General features: G+C 40.2%; 1 protein-coding gene across 1 annotated transcript; it reads right to left on the bottom strand.

The window, feature by feature from the left end:
• Positions 1-5,622: 5,622 nt before the first annotated feature.
• On the bottom strand, positions 5,623-16,550 carry G6PC2 (glucose-6-phosphatase catalytic subunit 2). The gene is made up of 5 exons (XM_006135775.4): positions 16,267-16,550; positions 15,830-15,939; positions 10,184-10,295; positions 9,254-9,369; positions 5,623-7,123 (listed from the first exon to the last, which is right to left on the bottom strand). Exons 1-5 carry the CDS (start codon positions 16,482-16,484, stop codon positions 6,612-6,614), a joined length of 1,068 nt encoding a protein of 355 aa, XP_006135837.1. The 5' UTR covers positions 16,485-16,550; the 3' UTR covers positions 5,623-6,611.
• Positions 16,551-17,397: the final 847 nt, after the last annotated feature.

The following is a 17,397-nucleotide window of genomic DNA, read 5'->3' as shown; positions in this document are numbered from 1 at the left end:
AACAAAGATGCTGTGGAATTCATTACTCAGATCCCAAGGAATTCTCTTATACCTCTGGAAGGCACCTAAATCAGACCTCTAACAAGACATGGCGCCGAATCTCCTGCAAGTGCACAGAACAATGACAAACAAGTATGGACATTGTGTGGGACTGTTCACTATCTTAGGAAGTTGATCATCTGATCTGGGACCAGAAACTGATCTCGCATAAATGCCGGAGAATGGCTCCATACTTTCAGCAGAAAGACCTGAAGGCATCTGATCTGTGATCTTATTCATGGAGGGATCCCTCTGCACAAGAACAGAAGGCATTGAACCATTGTTGGGTTCCTGCTCTTGACTAGCATGAATATCAAATTCTAAATCATGTGGCATCTGTCAAATGATGAATAACTGCACCGCATCTATTTCTGAACCCAAATGAATAATTGATAGAATCATTCAGTTGACTTTGGTGTTTGTCATGAACCTGTGCATTTGCAGCAAATTCAGAGCCAAGCAGCACAGGACTCAAGATCATGATACCATCCACATTTTTTGTTAGTCTCTAAGGTGCTTCAAAACTATTCATTGTTTTTTAAGCACTCAAGGTGTCAGTCCTCATTAGTGTACTATTTGCAGGATCCTCTAGTTACCTGAGTGAGAACTCCAGGTCCCACAGAAAAGTCAGACCAATTTTCCCTAAATGGGATCTACCACTGGTGTTGAAAGCCCTAAGCCTCCATCCTTTTGAATCACTGACATTTGTATTACCATTTTACCTCTCCATCCAAACCTGTTTTCTGGTCATCATCATGTCCACAGTTTTAACCATGCAGAAACCTTACTGTATATTCCATGATGTCAAAGTGATGCTAAGAACTCCAGAAATGTTCCTGCCTAAACTAAATTCTTCTTTTCACGCCTCTCAACAGATTGTCCTTCCTTCATTCTGTCCAAAATCAGAGCGACTCACTGGGAAGATATGTCACACATTAGATGTCAAGTAAGTACCAAAGATGATATCAGGTGTACAGAATCCACAAAAAGATTAGGCTTTCAGTTCTTTTCCTTTCACCCAAGATGCCAGGGCATTAGAATATGTTAGCTGTCCCTGGCCAAATGGATCAGACTATGTATTACTGAGGCATACAAAACAGCCAGAAGGAATCAAGGTGCATTTATGATTTGGGACTGAAAGAGCATGTTGTTTCACTGCTGAAATCTGCAGAGCAGAAACAGGGATATCGGATAAAACCTTTATTAGACACTATGTTCTGTCTTCCACAGAGGACTCCTTCAGCAAGAAAATGGTGTCTGGGGTGGTTCATTAATAATCTAGGGTATGTCTACACTAGAAAGTTAGTTCGAACTAACGGACGTTAGTTCGAACTAACTTTCCTATGCGCTACACTAGCGCTCCGCTAGTTCGAATTTGAATCGAACTAGCGGAGCGCTTAGTTCGAACTAGGTAAACCTCATTTTACGAGGACTAACGCCTAGTTCGAACTAGCTAGTTCGAACTAAGGGCTGTGTAGCCCTTTAGTTCGAACTAGTGGGAGGCTAGCCCTCCCCAGGTTTCCCTGGTGGCCACTCTGGCCAACACCAGGGAAACTCTATGCCCCCCTCCCGGCCCCGGACCCCTTAAAGGGGCACGGGCTGGCTACGGTGCCCGTGCCAGGTGCAAGCCTGCCAGCACCCAGCTAGCAGACCCTGCACCTGGCACGGCACAGAGCCACCCACCCGATGCCCCCCAGCCCACCCCCTCTTGCCGGGACCAGGCTGGCGGCTCCCAGGAGCTTGCCCTGGACCGCAAGAGGCGGGCACCTTCCTGGGCTAGTGCGGACATCGTGGACCTCGTCCACGATCTCCGCACTAGGCACAGGAAAGTGGCCGTCTAGGGCAGGAGAGCTGCCAGCCTGGCCACCCAGGACCAGGTGTGCATGAAAATCAAGGGGGTCCACTGAGACCCCCGACACTGAGCCCTGAGCTTACAATGGCCGTACTGGGTCAGACCAAAGGTCCATCTAGCCCAGTAGCCTGTCTGCCAACAGCGGCCAACCCTAGGGACCCTGGAGGGGATGGACCGAAGACAATGACCAAGCCATTTGTCTCGTGCCATCCCTCTCCAGCCTTCCACAAACTTTGGGCAGGGATACCACTCCTACCCTCTGGCTAATAGGACTCCATGGACCCAACCTCCATCACTTTATCTCACTTCCCTTTCAACTCTGTTCTAGTTCTAGCCTTCACAGCCTCCTGCAGCAAGGAGTTCCACAGGTTAACTATTTGCTTTGTCAACAACAACAACAACTTTCTCTTACTAGTTTCAAGCCTGCTACCCATTCCTTTCCTTTGGTGTCCTCTAGTCCTTCTTGATGGGAACTCAGGAAGAACTTTTCTGAATGCACCCTCTCCACCCAACCCCTGCTTTTAGAGACCTCTATCCTGTCCCCCCTCCGTCTCCTCTTTTCTAAGCTGAACAGTCCCAGTCTCTGTAGCCTCTCTTCATCTGGGACCTGTTCCCAACCCCTGATCATGTTAGTTGCCCTCCCCTCTCCCAGCCTTTCTCTTCCCCTCTCCCACCTCCTTTTCCCAGTCTCCCCCAGTTTTGTTCAATAAAGACAGAGTCAATGTTGGAAGAAACGTTATCTTTATTTTGTACATCAATAAGAAGGGGGGCTAGGGAAGGGCAAGTGGAAGGAGGTGAGGGAGGAATGGGGTACGAGCCCCCGATGGGGAGGACTGGGCTGGCTCTGCGGGCTTCTGGGGGTGGAAGCTCTCCTGCAGCCCCCCAATTACTCCCTCTCCCCAGATGGCAGCCTGCGGCAAGTGCAGCCGGGCTGATGGCCGAGTGGTGTGATGTGCCCAGTGTGGGCACTCAGGGCACTCCAAGCCAGAACTTCTTTGCAAGCGGGGCACCCCTTAGAACTGTGTGTCCGGGGTGGGGGTCGGGACCCTTTAAGCGCAGCCCTCGGCTAGCCTGAGACAGCATCTCCATGCTCTAAGTCCTCCTTTTATGCCCTGCCGGCACTGCTTCCGGCCATCATTAAGCCCTGTTCAGAGTCCACTCAATGTGGACTTACTAGTTCGAACTAGCAAAACGCTAGTTCGAACTAGTTTTTAGTTCTAGATGCGTTAGTTCGAACTAGCTTAGTTCGAATTAACTAATTCGAACTAAGTTAGTTCGAACTAGCGCTGTAGTGTAGACGTACCCCTAGCTATTACCAATAATCTTGACATGAATCTGTTTTACACCACTCTGGAATGAATCTACTGGCAGTAGGTTGGAAAGGAAGCATGCCTAGAGCAAGTGATTCTATAGCAGGGGTACCCAACCTGGGGTACGCGTACCCCCCCAGGGCGTACGAGAAGTTTGTCAAGGGGGCATGGGGAATATTTGGTAAATAACTAGATTATCCTTATTGAAATATTCCAAAAGTAGTAGTGTTAGTGAAAAAAGTTGTGGATTCTAGAGTCTAGAATTTATTTCCTTTCATATTGAATAAGGGGTACGGGAAGGTTTACTAAAAGCCAAGGGGGCATGGGGACTGAAAAAGGTTGGGAACCCCTGTTCTATAGCTTTAAATTGCCTCCAGAAACTGTAGACAGGAGGAAAATAACCCATATATATGTCTGACGGTTGTGGAAGATGCTGCTAGAAGAATGAAAATGATTGGGTAAGAAAATTTCCATTCTTGTTATATTACTATGTGCACTGTTACAAACCAAAGTAAGCATATTAGACCTTGTTATTCAGAACAAGTATAACCAAAGTTATTTTTCATTCACATTGTAACTACAGTGTAGTTACCACATTGACACTGGTGGTAGGGACATGCATAAAACCCGTCTTGTACTCTCCTAAGCTGAACACAAATCCAATAAATAGGCAAGTAAGTATTTGGAACCTGCTATGTTTGCTAATTAGAGTACCTGAGTACATGTATCAGTACTTGGAAGACAGTAATGTTGTGGATTATTCCTGTATGTTGTACTTCATTCCTGACTTTCTATGCATTGAGGCCTGTTCTCAATACTAGATGTGCATTCACTGGTAAAAATTGCCATTTCTAGTACCAAGACAAGTTGCTGTTCAGTGTCACAGATACTCTTTTCATGAAAGACCCAAATATTAAGTGCTCCTAGGATAATTAAAATGATTTCCATATTTATCAAATTCCTAATGCAAAAAAACTATAAGGTTCACGAAATAACCTCTTTCTGCCCAATAGGTTAATTTATTACTTATACATTGCTAAAAATAAAATGAGAATTCCCTTATCTCATTGTTCTAATTGTACAGAAAGCACAGTTAATATGGGTGGAATATTGAAATATGAAACCAAAAGGTCTCCTATTGTGATATAAACAGTATTTCAAGGATTTGGGGCTATAAAGTAAAGCCTTTCAGGCACTGCAATTTGAGTGCCCAGCACTTTTCTTTTATTTCTGACTATTGACGGATGTCCATGAAGTTTTGCCTAGATTTTGTTAGTATTCATTCACTTTGCACTGAAATGTCACAGATGATTACTAAATTACTGACATTGCATCAAGGCAGAGGAAAATGCTTTGTAAATAGCCAAGTAAAGCACTTAGTTCAGACATAATAAGCTCTCGTGCATATCTGTCAAAATTGTACATCCTTCTCCTCTTTAGGATGTTTTCATATACTTGTGGACAGAATATAAAGCAGTTCAAGTAGGAACTTGATATTTGTTCACGTCTCTGAAAAGCAGTAGATACAGTGTCTGAATTAGCTAGTAACAAGGGGTCTGACAAACTTGCCAGGCCCCTGGGCAAGGTGGGAGGGGCTCCATTTTCCAGGAAGTTATGGGGCATCAGGTGGAATGAGTGACACAAAATGCACTGCGCTGCCACTCCACCCCCCACAACTCCACCCCCCACAACCCTTCATGATCACAGGAAGTGGGGAAAGGAGGATAAGTAGTTGAACTCTCATCATTGTCATTGTTCCAATGCTTGTGACTCTATGGTACCATTGTCACTGGTTCTACCTTCCCCTTGGGTAGCATCAGGATGGGAGGACTCGCAGCCAGAATCCCTCAGTAGAGGTTTCTTCTGCCACTGCAAAGAAGTGCTTCTCCAGGAAATGGTTTCCCTCTTTTCTCTCTCCTGCCTAGTCCTTTCCCCAAGAGCATGCTTGTAAGTAGAATCATAGAACCATCGGGTTAGAAGGGACCATAAGGGTAAACTAGCCTAAGCCCTAGGCAAAGTACTTGAGGGATTGGGCCTTACAGTCCCAGTGCTCCTTCAGCCTTTGCCCCATCTCGGTCTTAGTATGGAGTCTGAAAACCCTACGAGAGGCACCAATATACTATATCTTAGCTGTACTCTAAAAAGGTACCTCACCCAGAAATTATATGGGATATGAATTTTAGAAAGTCAATGTGCAATGACAGAAATGCATTAAAATATATACAAAGGGATATAATTGGTTTTACGTAATTATAGTGCCAGATTAATCAGCCCCGTCAGTTCACAAATGAGTATTATAGTAAACGTATACTATATTATAACAGCTATCTTTGTGGTTGTCCAAACAAAGTTGGCTAAACATAAGCATGGCATGTTTTACTCTTGAATTGCTTTTTCATTTATGGCAACAAAGAGTTATCTTGACCAATTCCACCACTAAATCATGATTGTGGTTGGGTACTCTTTAAATTGAGATTATTAGACTGGTTTACATTTGAAAGTCAGGAACAAGCATAACACACTAGGAGGTGTGTTGAGATGACATGAATTCACACTAAATGAGTTTCTACCGCAGTTACTCTGTGTAGATGCATACCCAAATAACACTGATTTAATGTGCTATGTTCAAGAGTTTCCATAAAGTTAAATGTGTAGTAGTTTTAGTAAATAGAATTTATTGCCTCTTCATGTCAATATTTTGCATTTAGCTAATTTTAAAAGAAAAATACAAAAAGCAACATATCAATACAAAGTTATCTGCTCTGTCGATAGCCCTAGAAATAGAATCTAGTGGCCTGAAATTACATTGTTTAACACTAATCTTTTAAAAAATAATTTATTCTTTTTTCCTGACTCAGTCAGAAGATGCATCATTTAGAAAACACTAAATTAAATCTAAAGTTTTGCGAACTATGGAGAGAGCTTCATCACACTACATTCATGCAGTTGAGTTAGTGTGATTTTTATCACACCTAATTTTCCAGCATACTAATAGGCAGCATTTATATGTAGATATAAAATTGAAAGTGGAATGATATGGGAGATAAAGCACCATCTAAGTGAAAGTGTACAAAAACTAAAAAAAACTACAAGCTGGGACTAATCCCAACAAGCGTCAAAACATGTACATACTCTGAGGGGTGTTAGACAGTCATACTGTATTGTCAATCTTTGCAATACTTCTGGGAATGAAGTCAAAGTGCAAGTCAATCAGTGATTCTGACATGACAGTGTCATTTCAGGATGTACTGTCTTTTGACATGGTATTTACCAAAAGCAAAAACACACACATAGTGACATCCACCTCTGTTTAGAATGGAGTACAAAAATAATGATCTTTGCAGTGGGTCACAGACCACTACTTATATCTAGATGTGCCCACATTCTTTCAGACTATTCTGAAAGTTCACCTAATTTAACTTCTTTTCAGTTGGCCTCATTAACAGGTGTATGCAGTATGGAATCAAAGCAACTACAGTAAGAGGTATGGCTGCACTTTTACAAAAAGAAAGAACATAAAACAAATACTCAGTATGTGTAGGTAACTTGATAAAATCGAACAGCTGCAAGGCTGCTAAAGAAGCAGCTATGCACAGTAGCCTGAAACTCATTTTATATCCATTTATACCTTTACAGCTCATGATGAACATTTCCGAATTAATCCCAAGACCTAAACCAAAGAGTGCACCTAAATTTCTCACCAGTCCAGCAAATGGAGTTGTGTCAATATTTATCCAATCTGGGTTGGCACACCATTTCTTTGCCTTGGGAACAGACCACAGAAGATCAACATCAATAAGTTTGAGAAGCAGGTAAAAGCCAAGAGCAAAGATAAAGAGAAACGCATTTGTCTTGATGTATGTTCTCAAACTCGCTGTATGGATTGCAGGAGTATGTTCAAATGCTTCAGCAACAAGCATTCCTGTGAATTAGAAATGCAATATTAGACGATGCATTCATTGTGCTCTTGGACATTGCAAAAAAAAATTGTTTTGTAGGGCCTACCATTAAAAGCAGAATTAGACCTCTTAAAGAAAAAGAGTATGTTTGGTTTTTCCACTTTATAGTACCCTCAAAAACCTCATTCTTCTTCAAAACTGCCAAGTCAAAATAATGAATCTCCTTCGGCACTTTAAATGCCAAGAGTCATAGTTTCAAAAGAGACATGTAGTTTTTCACTAATAAACCTTGCATGAACATACCCAAATGGACCAGTCTGTGTCTCCTTTTTCATACCCTCCAGATGCCACATCTTGAGTAGAGGGAGATGCAAATTGCAACCCCCTCCTCTCACAGGGGTGAATCAAGCCTACCTATGTTCTTGGTCATTCCCCATTTCTGGGTGCTGGAGGAGGAGATTTTTTTCCCCTCTCCCTCACTATCCCCCTTCCTGACCATGAATAGAAAAAAAGATGGATCTCAGGAGCTTTAAACCATCATCTCAGCACTAAACATGCTAATTTGCATATGGAAAGTAGCATAGGGAGTTCCTGGAACCAATGCTCCCATCTAAGACAGGGGTGGGCAATAATTTTTGACCAAGGGCTCTGGGTGACCCCAGAAGGGGTGGGGCCAAGACACTTCCATGCTTCCTCACCCACAGATCGTGACTGGTTTGGGGATGGGAGAGTGCGCAAAGTCTTTGCCGTTCCCCACCCCCTCCCGAAAGTACTGCCATCTATTCTGAACAGCTGGCAGTTCCTTCTAGGTACCTGTGCCCCTGGTGGTGGGAGGAGACTTTGCATGCTCCTTCCTACTGCCCTCAGGTCAATTAGGAACTGGGGAGGGGGAGCACGTGAAGTCTCTTGCTCCCTACCCCCATCAACTACCAGCTGAGCAGTCTTTGCAGGATGGGAGACTTCATGCACTCTCCCTGACCCCAAGCCCTGATTGGCCTGGGGTCAGCGGGAAGCACATGAAGTCTCTTCCCACCCTCCCCCATCCTGGAAGGAGCGTGCGGTGCTTAGAAGCGCTGCACCCTGCGCAAGGCAGGAAGAAACTTCGCATGCTCCCCTTCTGCCCCTAGGCCAATCAGAGGAAGTCACACACTCCTTGCAAGGCAGGGGCAGAGTGGGAGGAGACTTCACATGCTTCTCCCCGCCCCCAGGCCCTGATTGGCCTGGGGATGAGGGGAGTGGCAGGGCCTTCACGGGCTGGATCAATTCACTTGGTGGGCCAGATCTGGTCTGTGGAGGCCCTTTTGCCCACCCCTGCTCTAAGATCAGAGAGTGACTAAGAGAAGCATTTTCAAAAGTGCCTAAATCCCATTTTTAAAACTGACTCGAGGCTTAAGAGCCTAGGTCTCACAGGAAATCAGTGAGACTTAGGCTTTCAAATGCCTATATTCCTTTAAAAAAAATGGGACTAAGTTCCTAAAACACTTTTGCACTTTTGAAACTGTTACCCTAAAGCAGGCCTGCTTAACTGAGGGGTGAGGAGAGAGTAAAGGGGACAACTGCCCTGGGGGTCTGGCAATTCAAAGGGGCCCAGAGTTCCGGCAACTACTGCTGCACTTGCACCGCCTCTGGAGCACTGCACTGAAGTGCCAGGCTGTGTGCTCTAGACAGCACTAAGGGCTGGAGGGGAGGGAAGACGCATGCCATGCCACACTCTGGGCAATGCTGACAGATGGCTGCCCTCATGCCCACCTCTTCCACCCTCATCCCCACCTATTCTGGGAGCATGAAGCTAGCCCCCCACACCTTCCTCAGGGGCCCACAAAGGCTGTCATCTCTGCTGGCCTAAAGGCTAGTATTATATTAAGACTGTAGGTTTTTGGGGGCTGGAACCATCTTTTTGTTCTATGTTTGTACAGCATCTAGCTCAATGGGCTCCTGGTCCTTGATTAGGACTTCTATATGCCCCAGTAATATACAATACATATTAATTATTATTATTATTATTTATTATATTTAAACCCTTATCTCCCCAGAAATCACATGCAGCTCTAGAGACACAGGATAAAAAGCCCTTTAAATACCTATGACTTGTTTTTAAACTTAAACAAATGTTCAGATTATGTATTTATATTGCAAAGAATAAGCAATATTACCACCAATTACTCCAAGAATAACTTGATGTGGGAAATGTGTTGCTATGAATACTCTAGACACACACACACTGATTTGAATAATCCAAAACACACTCCAGAGGAATGACCAGGTAAGTCTATGAAAGAAAAAAGAAACAGTATACATTAAATTTTTAAAATTCCAAATATTATATTTCATTGTGTGTCATTCATCTGGGTCCCATATTTTTAGCTGTCAGGGGTACAATTCAACAATCTAAAGTCAGATGATCAAAACCTGGAGCTAGATACTGAATAAAACTGGAAGAATAATGGTATGATCTTGCAACCCAGACTGCAGGATAAGACACTAATACTTAGGACATAAAATCAGATGCTTATTTTTGTTGTAAGATATTAATGGAAAGCTAAAGTGGCAGATGTATTTTTTCATGTTTTCCATCATTAAGGCATAATTAAACTCATGATTCATGCAGTCAAATAACAATCCTTTTAACCTTGGTTAAAAGTCCAACTAAGCATAATGTCTTATACGGAGTTAAGCATCATGCTGCCTGTGCCAATACTATGTGCATTTTCTTTATAATAAAATATGAATGACTATTCCCAAAGTGGTAAATTTAATGTACTAACCAGTACATTGAAAGAAAGGCACTGAATATAAATCAGGATTACAAACATTATTGTCCTGTCCCACTCCCACAGTGGGAGGCTGGGCTCATACATTAATCCAATGGCAATGAGTTAATTACATGTCACCCTAAAGAAAAATATAAAACTCCTTTTATATTCAAAATCCTTGTCCAAACCAGTAAGAATGAAGACATGTTAACAATTTAAAAGGCAAGTGTATCAGAACGATTTAAAAATATATGCTATAATAATGTTCAACACAACAAATTATATAAATCCATCAAAATAAAAGTCTCAGAATATCAGCAACAGACTGACCTGTGCAGAGTAACTGAAGATTCATCTTTCCATTTTACTGTGTAGCTAAGTGCTGCTGTTACCATTACATACCAGACACAAGAAGATCCCATGGCATGGCCAGATGGGCTTCCTGATAAAAGAAAAAAAGTAATATGTTAACTTAAAAATAATTAATACAAGTTTGGAATATAAAAAAGAATTATTATTCAAACACTCAATGAACCTAAAGCAGTAAAAAACGCCTATAGAAACCCTAATGATTTTCAAAAGCTGGATCAAGTTGTCTTGTCTACATGAAGAGAAATTATTCACAGTCTCTCCAGAAACTTTATTAGAAGTGCAGCAATAGATGACATACAGATTTTAAATTGGCATGTGCTGCAATGCTGAGAGGAAAATATGTTAAATAGGTTAACAAAACTGATTTTTGCTGAAAATAAAGGTGCCACAAAGATGATGGTGCCTAATGAAGTGTCCTCCACACACATAGCTACAAATACATCTTGAGCAACGAGACTAACGTTGTCAGCAAAGAACAGGCTAACATTTCTTGAACTTGATACTGATTTATGAATATTAGACCCCCAGTTATGGTGGCTTTTGGCATGTCAGGCATAATTCATAACCAAAAATTACATGGATATTAGGAAGGCAGCCTATCCTTATACTAACCTAAGGGAAGTAATTTTATGTAAGTCTGATAGCTTCTTCAGGATAGAAAGAAAAAGAACTTCGGATTATATTGCTGTTATGAACAGAGCCACAGGCTACATCTAGACTGGCATGATTTTCCACAAATGCTTTTAACGGAAAAGTTTTTCCTTTAAAAGCATTTGTGGAAAAGAGCGTCTAGATTGGCACGGACGCTTTTCCGCAAAAACACTTTTTGCGGAAAAGCGTCTGTGCCAATCTAGATGCAGTTTTGCGCAAGAAAGCCCCAATCACCATTTTCACCATCGGGACTTTTTTGCACAAAACAGTTTTCAGCTGTATACACTGGCCCTTTTGCGCAAAAGCATTTCTGGAAAAGGGCTTTTGCCTGAACGGGAGCAGCATAGCATTTCCGCAAGAACACTGACAATCTTACATGAGATCGTCAGTGTTCTTGTGGAAATTCAAGAGGCCAGTGTAGATTGCTGGCAAGTTTTTCTGCAAAAGCAGCTGCTTTCGCGGAAAAACTTGCCAGTCTAGACACAGCACAATGTATACAGAATACAGCAAAAATGGAAGATAGGTATATATTGATACATGAGGAAAGCAGGGAATGATCTCCTTGTATCAATACAATTTAAAAAACACTAGAGCAATTTCAAACATCAGATAGCCCTTCTCAGTTATTTTTATCTGGTTTTTCATTTAGGAAGCTATATTTTCTGTAGATCCTCCAAAGAAGGGGGTGGGAGAGTCTTTTCAATGATGCTGGAAGGAAAGGGCTTATTTATGTACAGTTTGACACAGTACCAAAAGTGTTGAAAAGATTTTCATAGATCCCTTACCAAGAAACAATGTTAACATATTTTGAAATTAACTAACATTGCTCTATAGTAGTGCAAGAAATGGTGGACTCAATAAAAACAAATTTATGAATATCGAATGCTTTATTGCGTGCCATGTGATTTACTCAAATTTAACAGAAGCTGTTCTCAAGCATACTGAAGACAATGTGGAGATTCAGAACTGATCACAAATCTAACCCCAGTGGAATACTGCTGGTGAAATCATTCATAAAATTACTATGGTAAATCTCTCTACATAACCAGAGTTTGGATTCTCTGCTTCATCAGAATTACATTCATTACATTTGGTGGAAGGAGGTTATGGTTTCCTAGTTCTCACTGGTCCTCAGCCTTGTACAGGCATGAGTAATGCAGAGGCTAGAGGCTTGTGCCTAAAGGTGTCTCTCAGAATAGTCTTCAAAAATCATCCAGCAGTTGAATATAGCTAGACTGCAATATGGTACAGCCACTCCTACTCCTTATATCACTGATTCTGACACACCCATCGCCAGTTCCAACATGCCCTCTGGGCGAAGGGCTGCAGAAAAATGGTTTAGAATTGACTATGCAGGCTCTAACTCCTCTGGGGACTCCATCATACCACAGGAAAACCCAGACAGGGGGAAAGCAGACAGAGGGAGGATTTGACTGTGTATGTTAGACTGGTGTATCATGACTTCTTGTGACATCGAAAGGGTAGAAAATTTTTTAGGATTTATTTTGTAGGCATAATAAAAATGGCCATACTGGGTCAGACCAAAGGTCCATCTAGCCCAATATACTGTCTGCTGACTGTGGCCAATACCAGATGCACCAGAGGGAGGGAACACAACAGGTAACCATCATGTGATCCCTCTCCTGTCATCCATTTCCAGACAAAGAGAGGCTAGGGACACCATTCCTACCCATCCTAGCTAATAGCCATTGATGGACTTAACCTCCATGAATCTATCTAGCTCTTTTTTGAACCCTGTTAAAATCCTAGTCTTTACAAAATCCTCTGGCAAGGAGTTCCACAGTTTGACTATGTGCTGAGTGACTTTTGTTTGTTTTAAACCTGCTGCCTATTAATTTCATTTGTGACCCCTAGTTCTTATATGTATATTAATTGAAATTTAATGTTGGTAAATGTAAAGTGCCATTTTGTTGTCCAATGACTTAGTTTGGTGAGATCTTTTTGAAGTTCTTCGGTGTCTGCTTTGGTCTTAACCATCTTGAGCAGTTTGGTATCATCTGCAAATTTTGCCACCTCACTGTCTACTCCTTTCTCTAGATAATTTATAAGTAAGTTGAATAGCATTAGTCCCAGGACAGACCCTTGGGAACCTCACTAGTTACCTTTCTCCACTCTTAAAACTTACCATTTATTCCTACCCTTTGTTTCCTGTCTTTTCTACAATTATCAATCCATGAGAGGACATTCCCTCTTATCCCATGACTACGTAACTTACTTAAGAGCTTTTGGTGAGGGACCTTGTCAAAGGCTGTCTGAAACTCTAAGTATATTATATCCACTGGATCTCTCTTGTCCACACATTTGTTGACACCCTCAAAGAACTCTAGTAGATTTGTAAGGCATGATTTCCCTTACAGAAACCATATTGACATTCCCCCAACAAATTATGTTAATCTATGTGTCTGACAATTTTATTCTTTACTATACTTTCATCTAATTTGCCCAGTACTGACGTTAGACTTACCAGTCTGTAAGGATCACTTCAAGAGCCCTTTTTAAATATTGGCATCACATTAGCTATCTTCCAGTCATTAGATACAGAAGCTGATTTAAAGGATAGGTTACAAATCACAGTTAATAGTTCCGCAATTTCCCATTTTAATTCTTTCAGAACTCTTGGGTAAATGCCATCTGGTCCCAGTGACTTGTTATTCTTAAATTTATCAATTTATTCCAAAACCTCCTTTAATGACACCTCAATCTGGGACAATGCCTCAGATTTGTCACCTAAAATAAATGGCTCAGGTTTGGGAATCAACCAATATCCTCAGCCATGAAGACTGAAGCAAATAATTCATTTAGCTTCTCTGCAATGACTATCATTTTTGAGGCAGTGAAAATCATTTCTTCACTTAAGAAAATGTTTTGACCAATCTCTACAGAAGTAGTTCACAAAGGTGTTGATTTCTATGCCTCTTTTTCTGGACTTGGCTAAGAGATTCTTGATCATGTTTCCATCATTCCTTCTTTCTTTCAAAAGGAACTTGTATGGACCTTCTACATGTTATAATTCATTTTATTGGTTAAACCGACTTATGGTCTCATACTTCAGTGTTTGAAAACACTTTTTATTTGCTATTATCAGTCTTTTAATCTAAAAGTGTTTATCATATCCCATATGTACTGTGTGTATTAGAGGTTGGTCTGAAGCCTAAAATTTAGATCCACATTTTGAAATTCTTCCAATATTTTTAGAGTGTTTGTTTCATCTCACTGGAGTCTCAGTTTTGGTTCATCTCACTGCAAAATTCAGATCCAAATCCAAGTTCAAATTCCAGAATCTCTTCCCCAAAATTTGAGATTGTGCAGATACAGGTTTTTAGTTCAAGCTATCTGCAGTCCTTATCTTGTTTACTATTTTCTCTACTTTGCTCATTTAAATATTCATGTTAATGTATAAAGTCTTCCACTCTAGTCTTCTCATTTAAACTACATTTTTAAACATTCTACATAACAAATTTGGAAAAGGCTGAATAAATAAAATGGTTTATTTTTAAACAAGAAGAAACAGGCATTCTATTCCAATTAATCATGTGGAAACACACTAATTGTACCTAACCAAGGACTCAATATTGCAATGGGCTGAGTGCCCTCAGGTCTGAAATCATTTGAAAGGAGCTGAAGCTATCTGTAGCTTGGGTTGGACCCCAAATGATTTCATGATCAAGTGAACAATCTTAACAGTTAATAACAGGTCCTCACATAAAGTAGTAAACAAGCTGTCAGACAAAAGGGCTCAAACCACTTCATCAAAGTTAGAGTAAATTATAATGCAGCATCTTTCTTACAGAAAGGGAAAATGTGCAACACTTCAATCCATAGGAAAGCCTGTAGAATCGCAAAACACATTAATAAAAATTACTGCACATTTCTCATATATTGGAAAAAATGCATTTTGTGGGCACCTTAATTAAAGCTGTGTAAACATGTAAAATCCAGTGTAGATTAAGAATGTCTGGGCTTAATTTGCTTAATTTCAGACTTCATGGATTTAAAAGTTCATTTGAGACTTGAGCAATATTTGATTTACATTCCACTCAGGAAAGAATATAAAAACAGAAGCGGAAGGGTGCTGAGTGAAACAATCCAGTGAAAACACATTTATATAACATACACGACATCACATATATGGTGTATTCCCTTGTGTCAGTCTACAGCTTTGAGATGAGTGGGTTGTTCTAGCCTGAATAGATAACTCAGGCTTCCCTTTAGTAATAACATAGATGGATGTTGCTATTTAGTTTAAATAAAAAACAAACTTCAGGGTAGAGAAGAATAGTGGAATTAGATGTTTAAATATCAGGGAAGGGATCACAAATTTGTATTACTTTTGTGGCTCTAAAATTGCTATAGTAGCTCAGAAATCCCCAAACTCCTAAGAGTCACTTGTTCTAATTTGGAATTCTCTTGGACAGCACTGACTTATGTATATGTTTGGATATAAAAATATTTCTCCTGCTCACTTGATATACCTAGGAAAACAAATCTATGGCATCTACTTACCTTCAACAAACTTCTGGGGAGTGTCACAGAACTACGTCCAAGAATGACTTCACACAAAGGTGATTCCACATTTCTGGGGCGTAATTGTTGGAAGAACAGTCTTCCAGCATTGCTACCTGTCATAACTATAATTTTAAAATTGATGTCCTTCAAAGGTTAACGGCATTAAAACAAAAGTTCTTGCCAATATTCAGACAAGCTAGTTTCGGCTCTTCATGGAAGTACCTATCACACAACTAACATTTAGGTTCTCTCTTACTTTTCTACTTACATATCTTGATGCTCTTTCAAAACTGAGCTCAAGTGCCCTCATGCTGTATTTTTCATTAAGTGGGTGCATTAATTTGCGGTATAATTACTATCACTCACTGCTACTTATTGAAGTAATACTTATAACTGCGTAACATTGAAGCCACGAACATTTCTTACCTGGCCCCGTTTCACATGTTATAGGAAATTGTTCAAGACATGGGCTCGATTGATTGGGATAGATCATGGTTTCTTGGACCCACCAATATGGGCGATGGCCAAATAAAATCCTAACAAAAAAAGGAAAAAAGCACATACTGTACACATACAATAAACAGATCCCTGAGTAGAAAAGTCCAAACAAAGCATAATTCACTTTATGCTATATGATATTGTTAGAATAGTCATATAAATGCTCTTTTTCTTCACTTAGTAAAATGTCTCAAATACATCCTCATTTAGTAAACAATGAATGTTGAAACATTTTGTATTTTATATTTAATAGGTAAAACTACATAGGTAAATCTATAGGTTACAAGAAGTATTCTACTTTTGAAGTAGCTAAGAATCTGTATCACAAAAAAATAGAAGTTATTTAAAGAAACAAAACTTCTTACCATTTAAATATGAGGTTGAACCAATCTCCAATGACTGCCACCCATATCATTTTAGTACCAACCATTTGGTTAAGCTGGAACCAAAGAGGAAAATAAATTAAAAATATATTCCGGGGATCTCCTACATGTGACATGAAATTTAGAAAGTCCTGGTAAGACCTGTAATCCTTCTGTAAATGCTGAATTATAAGCACACCATTACTATGAAGGAGATCCATCTTTATTGGTTACACTATACTAAAAGGAAAGTTCCTGAAATCTAAGTTCCTAATGGCAAAATTAGAACCATGAAGGAGATCTATTAAACATGAGACACAATGATTGACATTGCTTTTATATGGTAGCGGAGTGGTGGGTCTAGCCATTCCTGAAACATGTGACGCTCCACATCTATGGGGGACATGTGGATCTGTTAGTGCTGGAAAGCTTTTCTGTTTGCAATTTTTAATTGGAGGAAAAGAAGTGAACTATATGCTGATCAGCAGCAAATCATGGGGAAAGTTTTGTAGCAACACAATGACTGTCTTATGCAACCCTTTGTATGAACAGTTGGAAAATGTTTGCTTGAATTTTAACACAGTTCATTTCTCTGAAGGATGGACACTAGTAATTTATATGCTTGATTAAGTCTTGCCCTTATAAAGACTAGAAAGAATACATGACTAATTGGTCTAAGCAGAAGAGTCATTAAATTTGTGCATTTTAATTTGAAATAGAATGTGACTATAGTGCTGTATTTATTACTTAGCACAGCATATATTTTAAATTGTGATTAAAGCCAAACAGTAGACATAAATTTTAAAAATGTAAATGATAGGTTTTCTAAAGTGATAGTTTTCCCAAAGCATTGAAAAAATAATCATTTATTTCCTTTACACGAGATACCATGTTAACTGAGGACACACTGAGGATGGAATTTTTGGTATAAATTAACACAGAATAATGATGGTATTGACTGGAATGACTCAGAGGCAAAGCTGGGAATCTGTAGTCTCTTCTGCCAAAGCATCTCAAGCATGACCTTCTGCATCCTTGAATTCTTTTGCACAGTCTAACATGAATGTAATAAAGGAATAAGTGATCTTAAGTAATAATTGGCAGAGGCTGGATTTTAATGTTTAAGTAATATAT

This window comes from Pelodiscus sinensis, chromosome 7, assembly GCF_049634645.1.
Source record: "Pelodiscus sinensis isolate JC-2024 chromosome 7, ASM4963464v1, whole genome shotgun sequence".
In the NCBI taxonomy this organism is placed as follows: domain Eukaryota; kingdom Metazoa; phylum Chordata; order Testudines; family Trionychidae; genus Pelodiscus; species Pelodiscus sinensis.
This window is presented reverse-complemented; position numbering and strand designations above follow the sequence as displayed.

Coding starts and splice junctions, on each gene's coding strand:
- G6PC2 (XM_006135775.4), bottom strand. CDS start 16,484: ATGGATCTCCTTCATAGTAATGGTGTGCTTATAATTCAGCATTTACAG. Junction 9,370..10,183: donor TCTTCAGTTACTCTGCACAG/GTCAGTCTGTTG, acceptor TTTCTTTCATAG/ACTTACCTGGTCATTCCTCT. Junction 7,124..9,253: donor TATTCTTGGAGTAATTGGTG/GTAATATTGCTT, acceptor TCTAATTCACAG/GAATGCTTGTTGCTGAAGCA.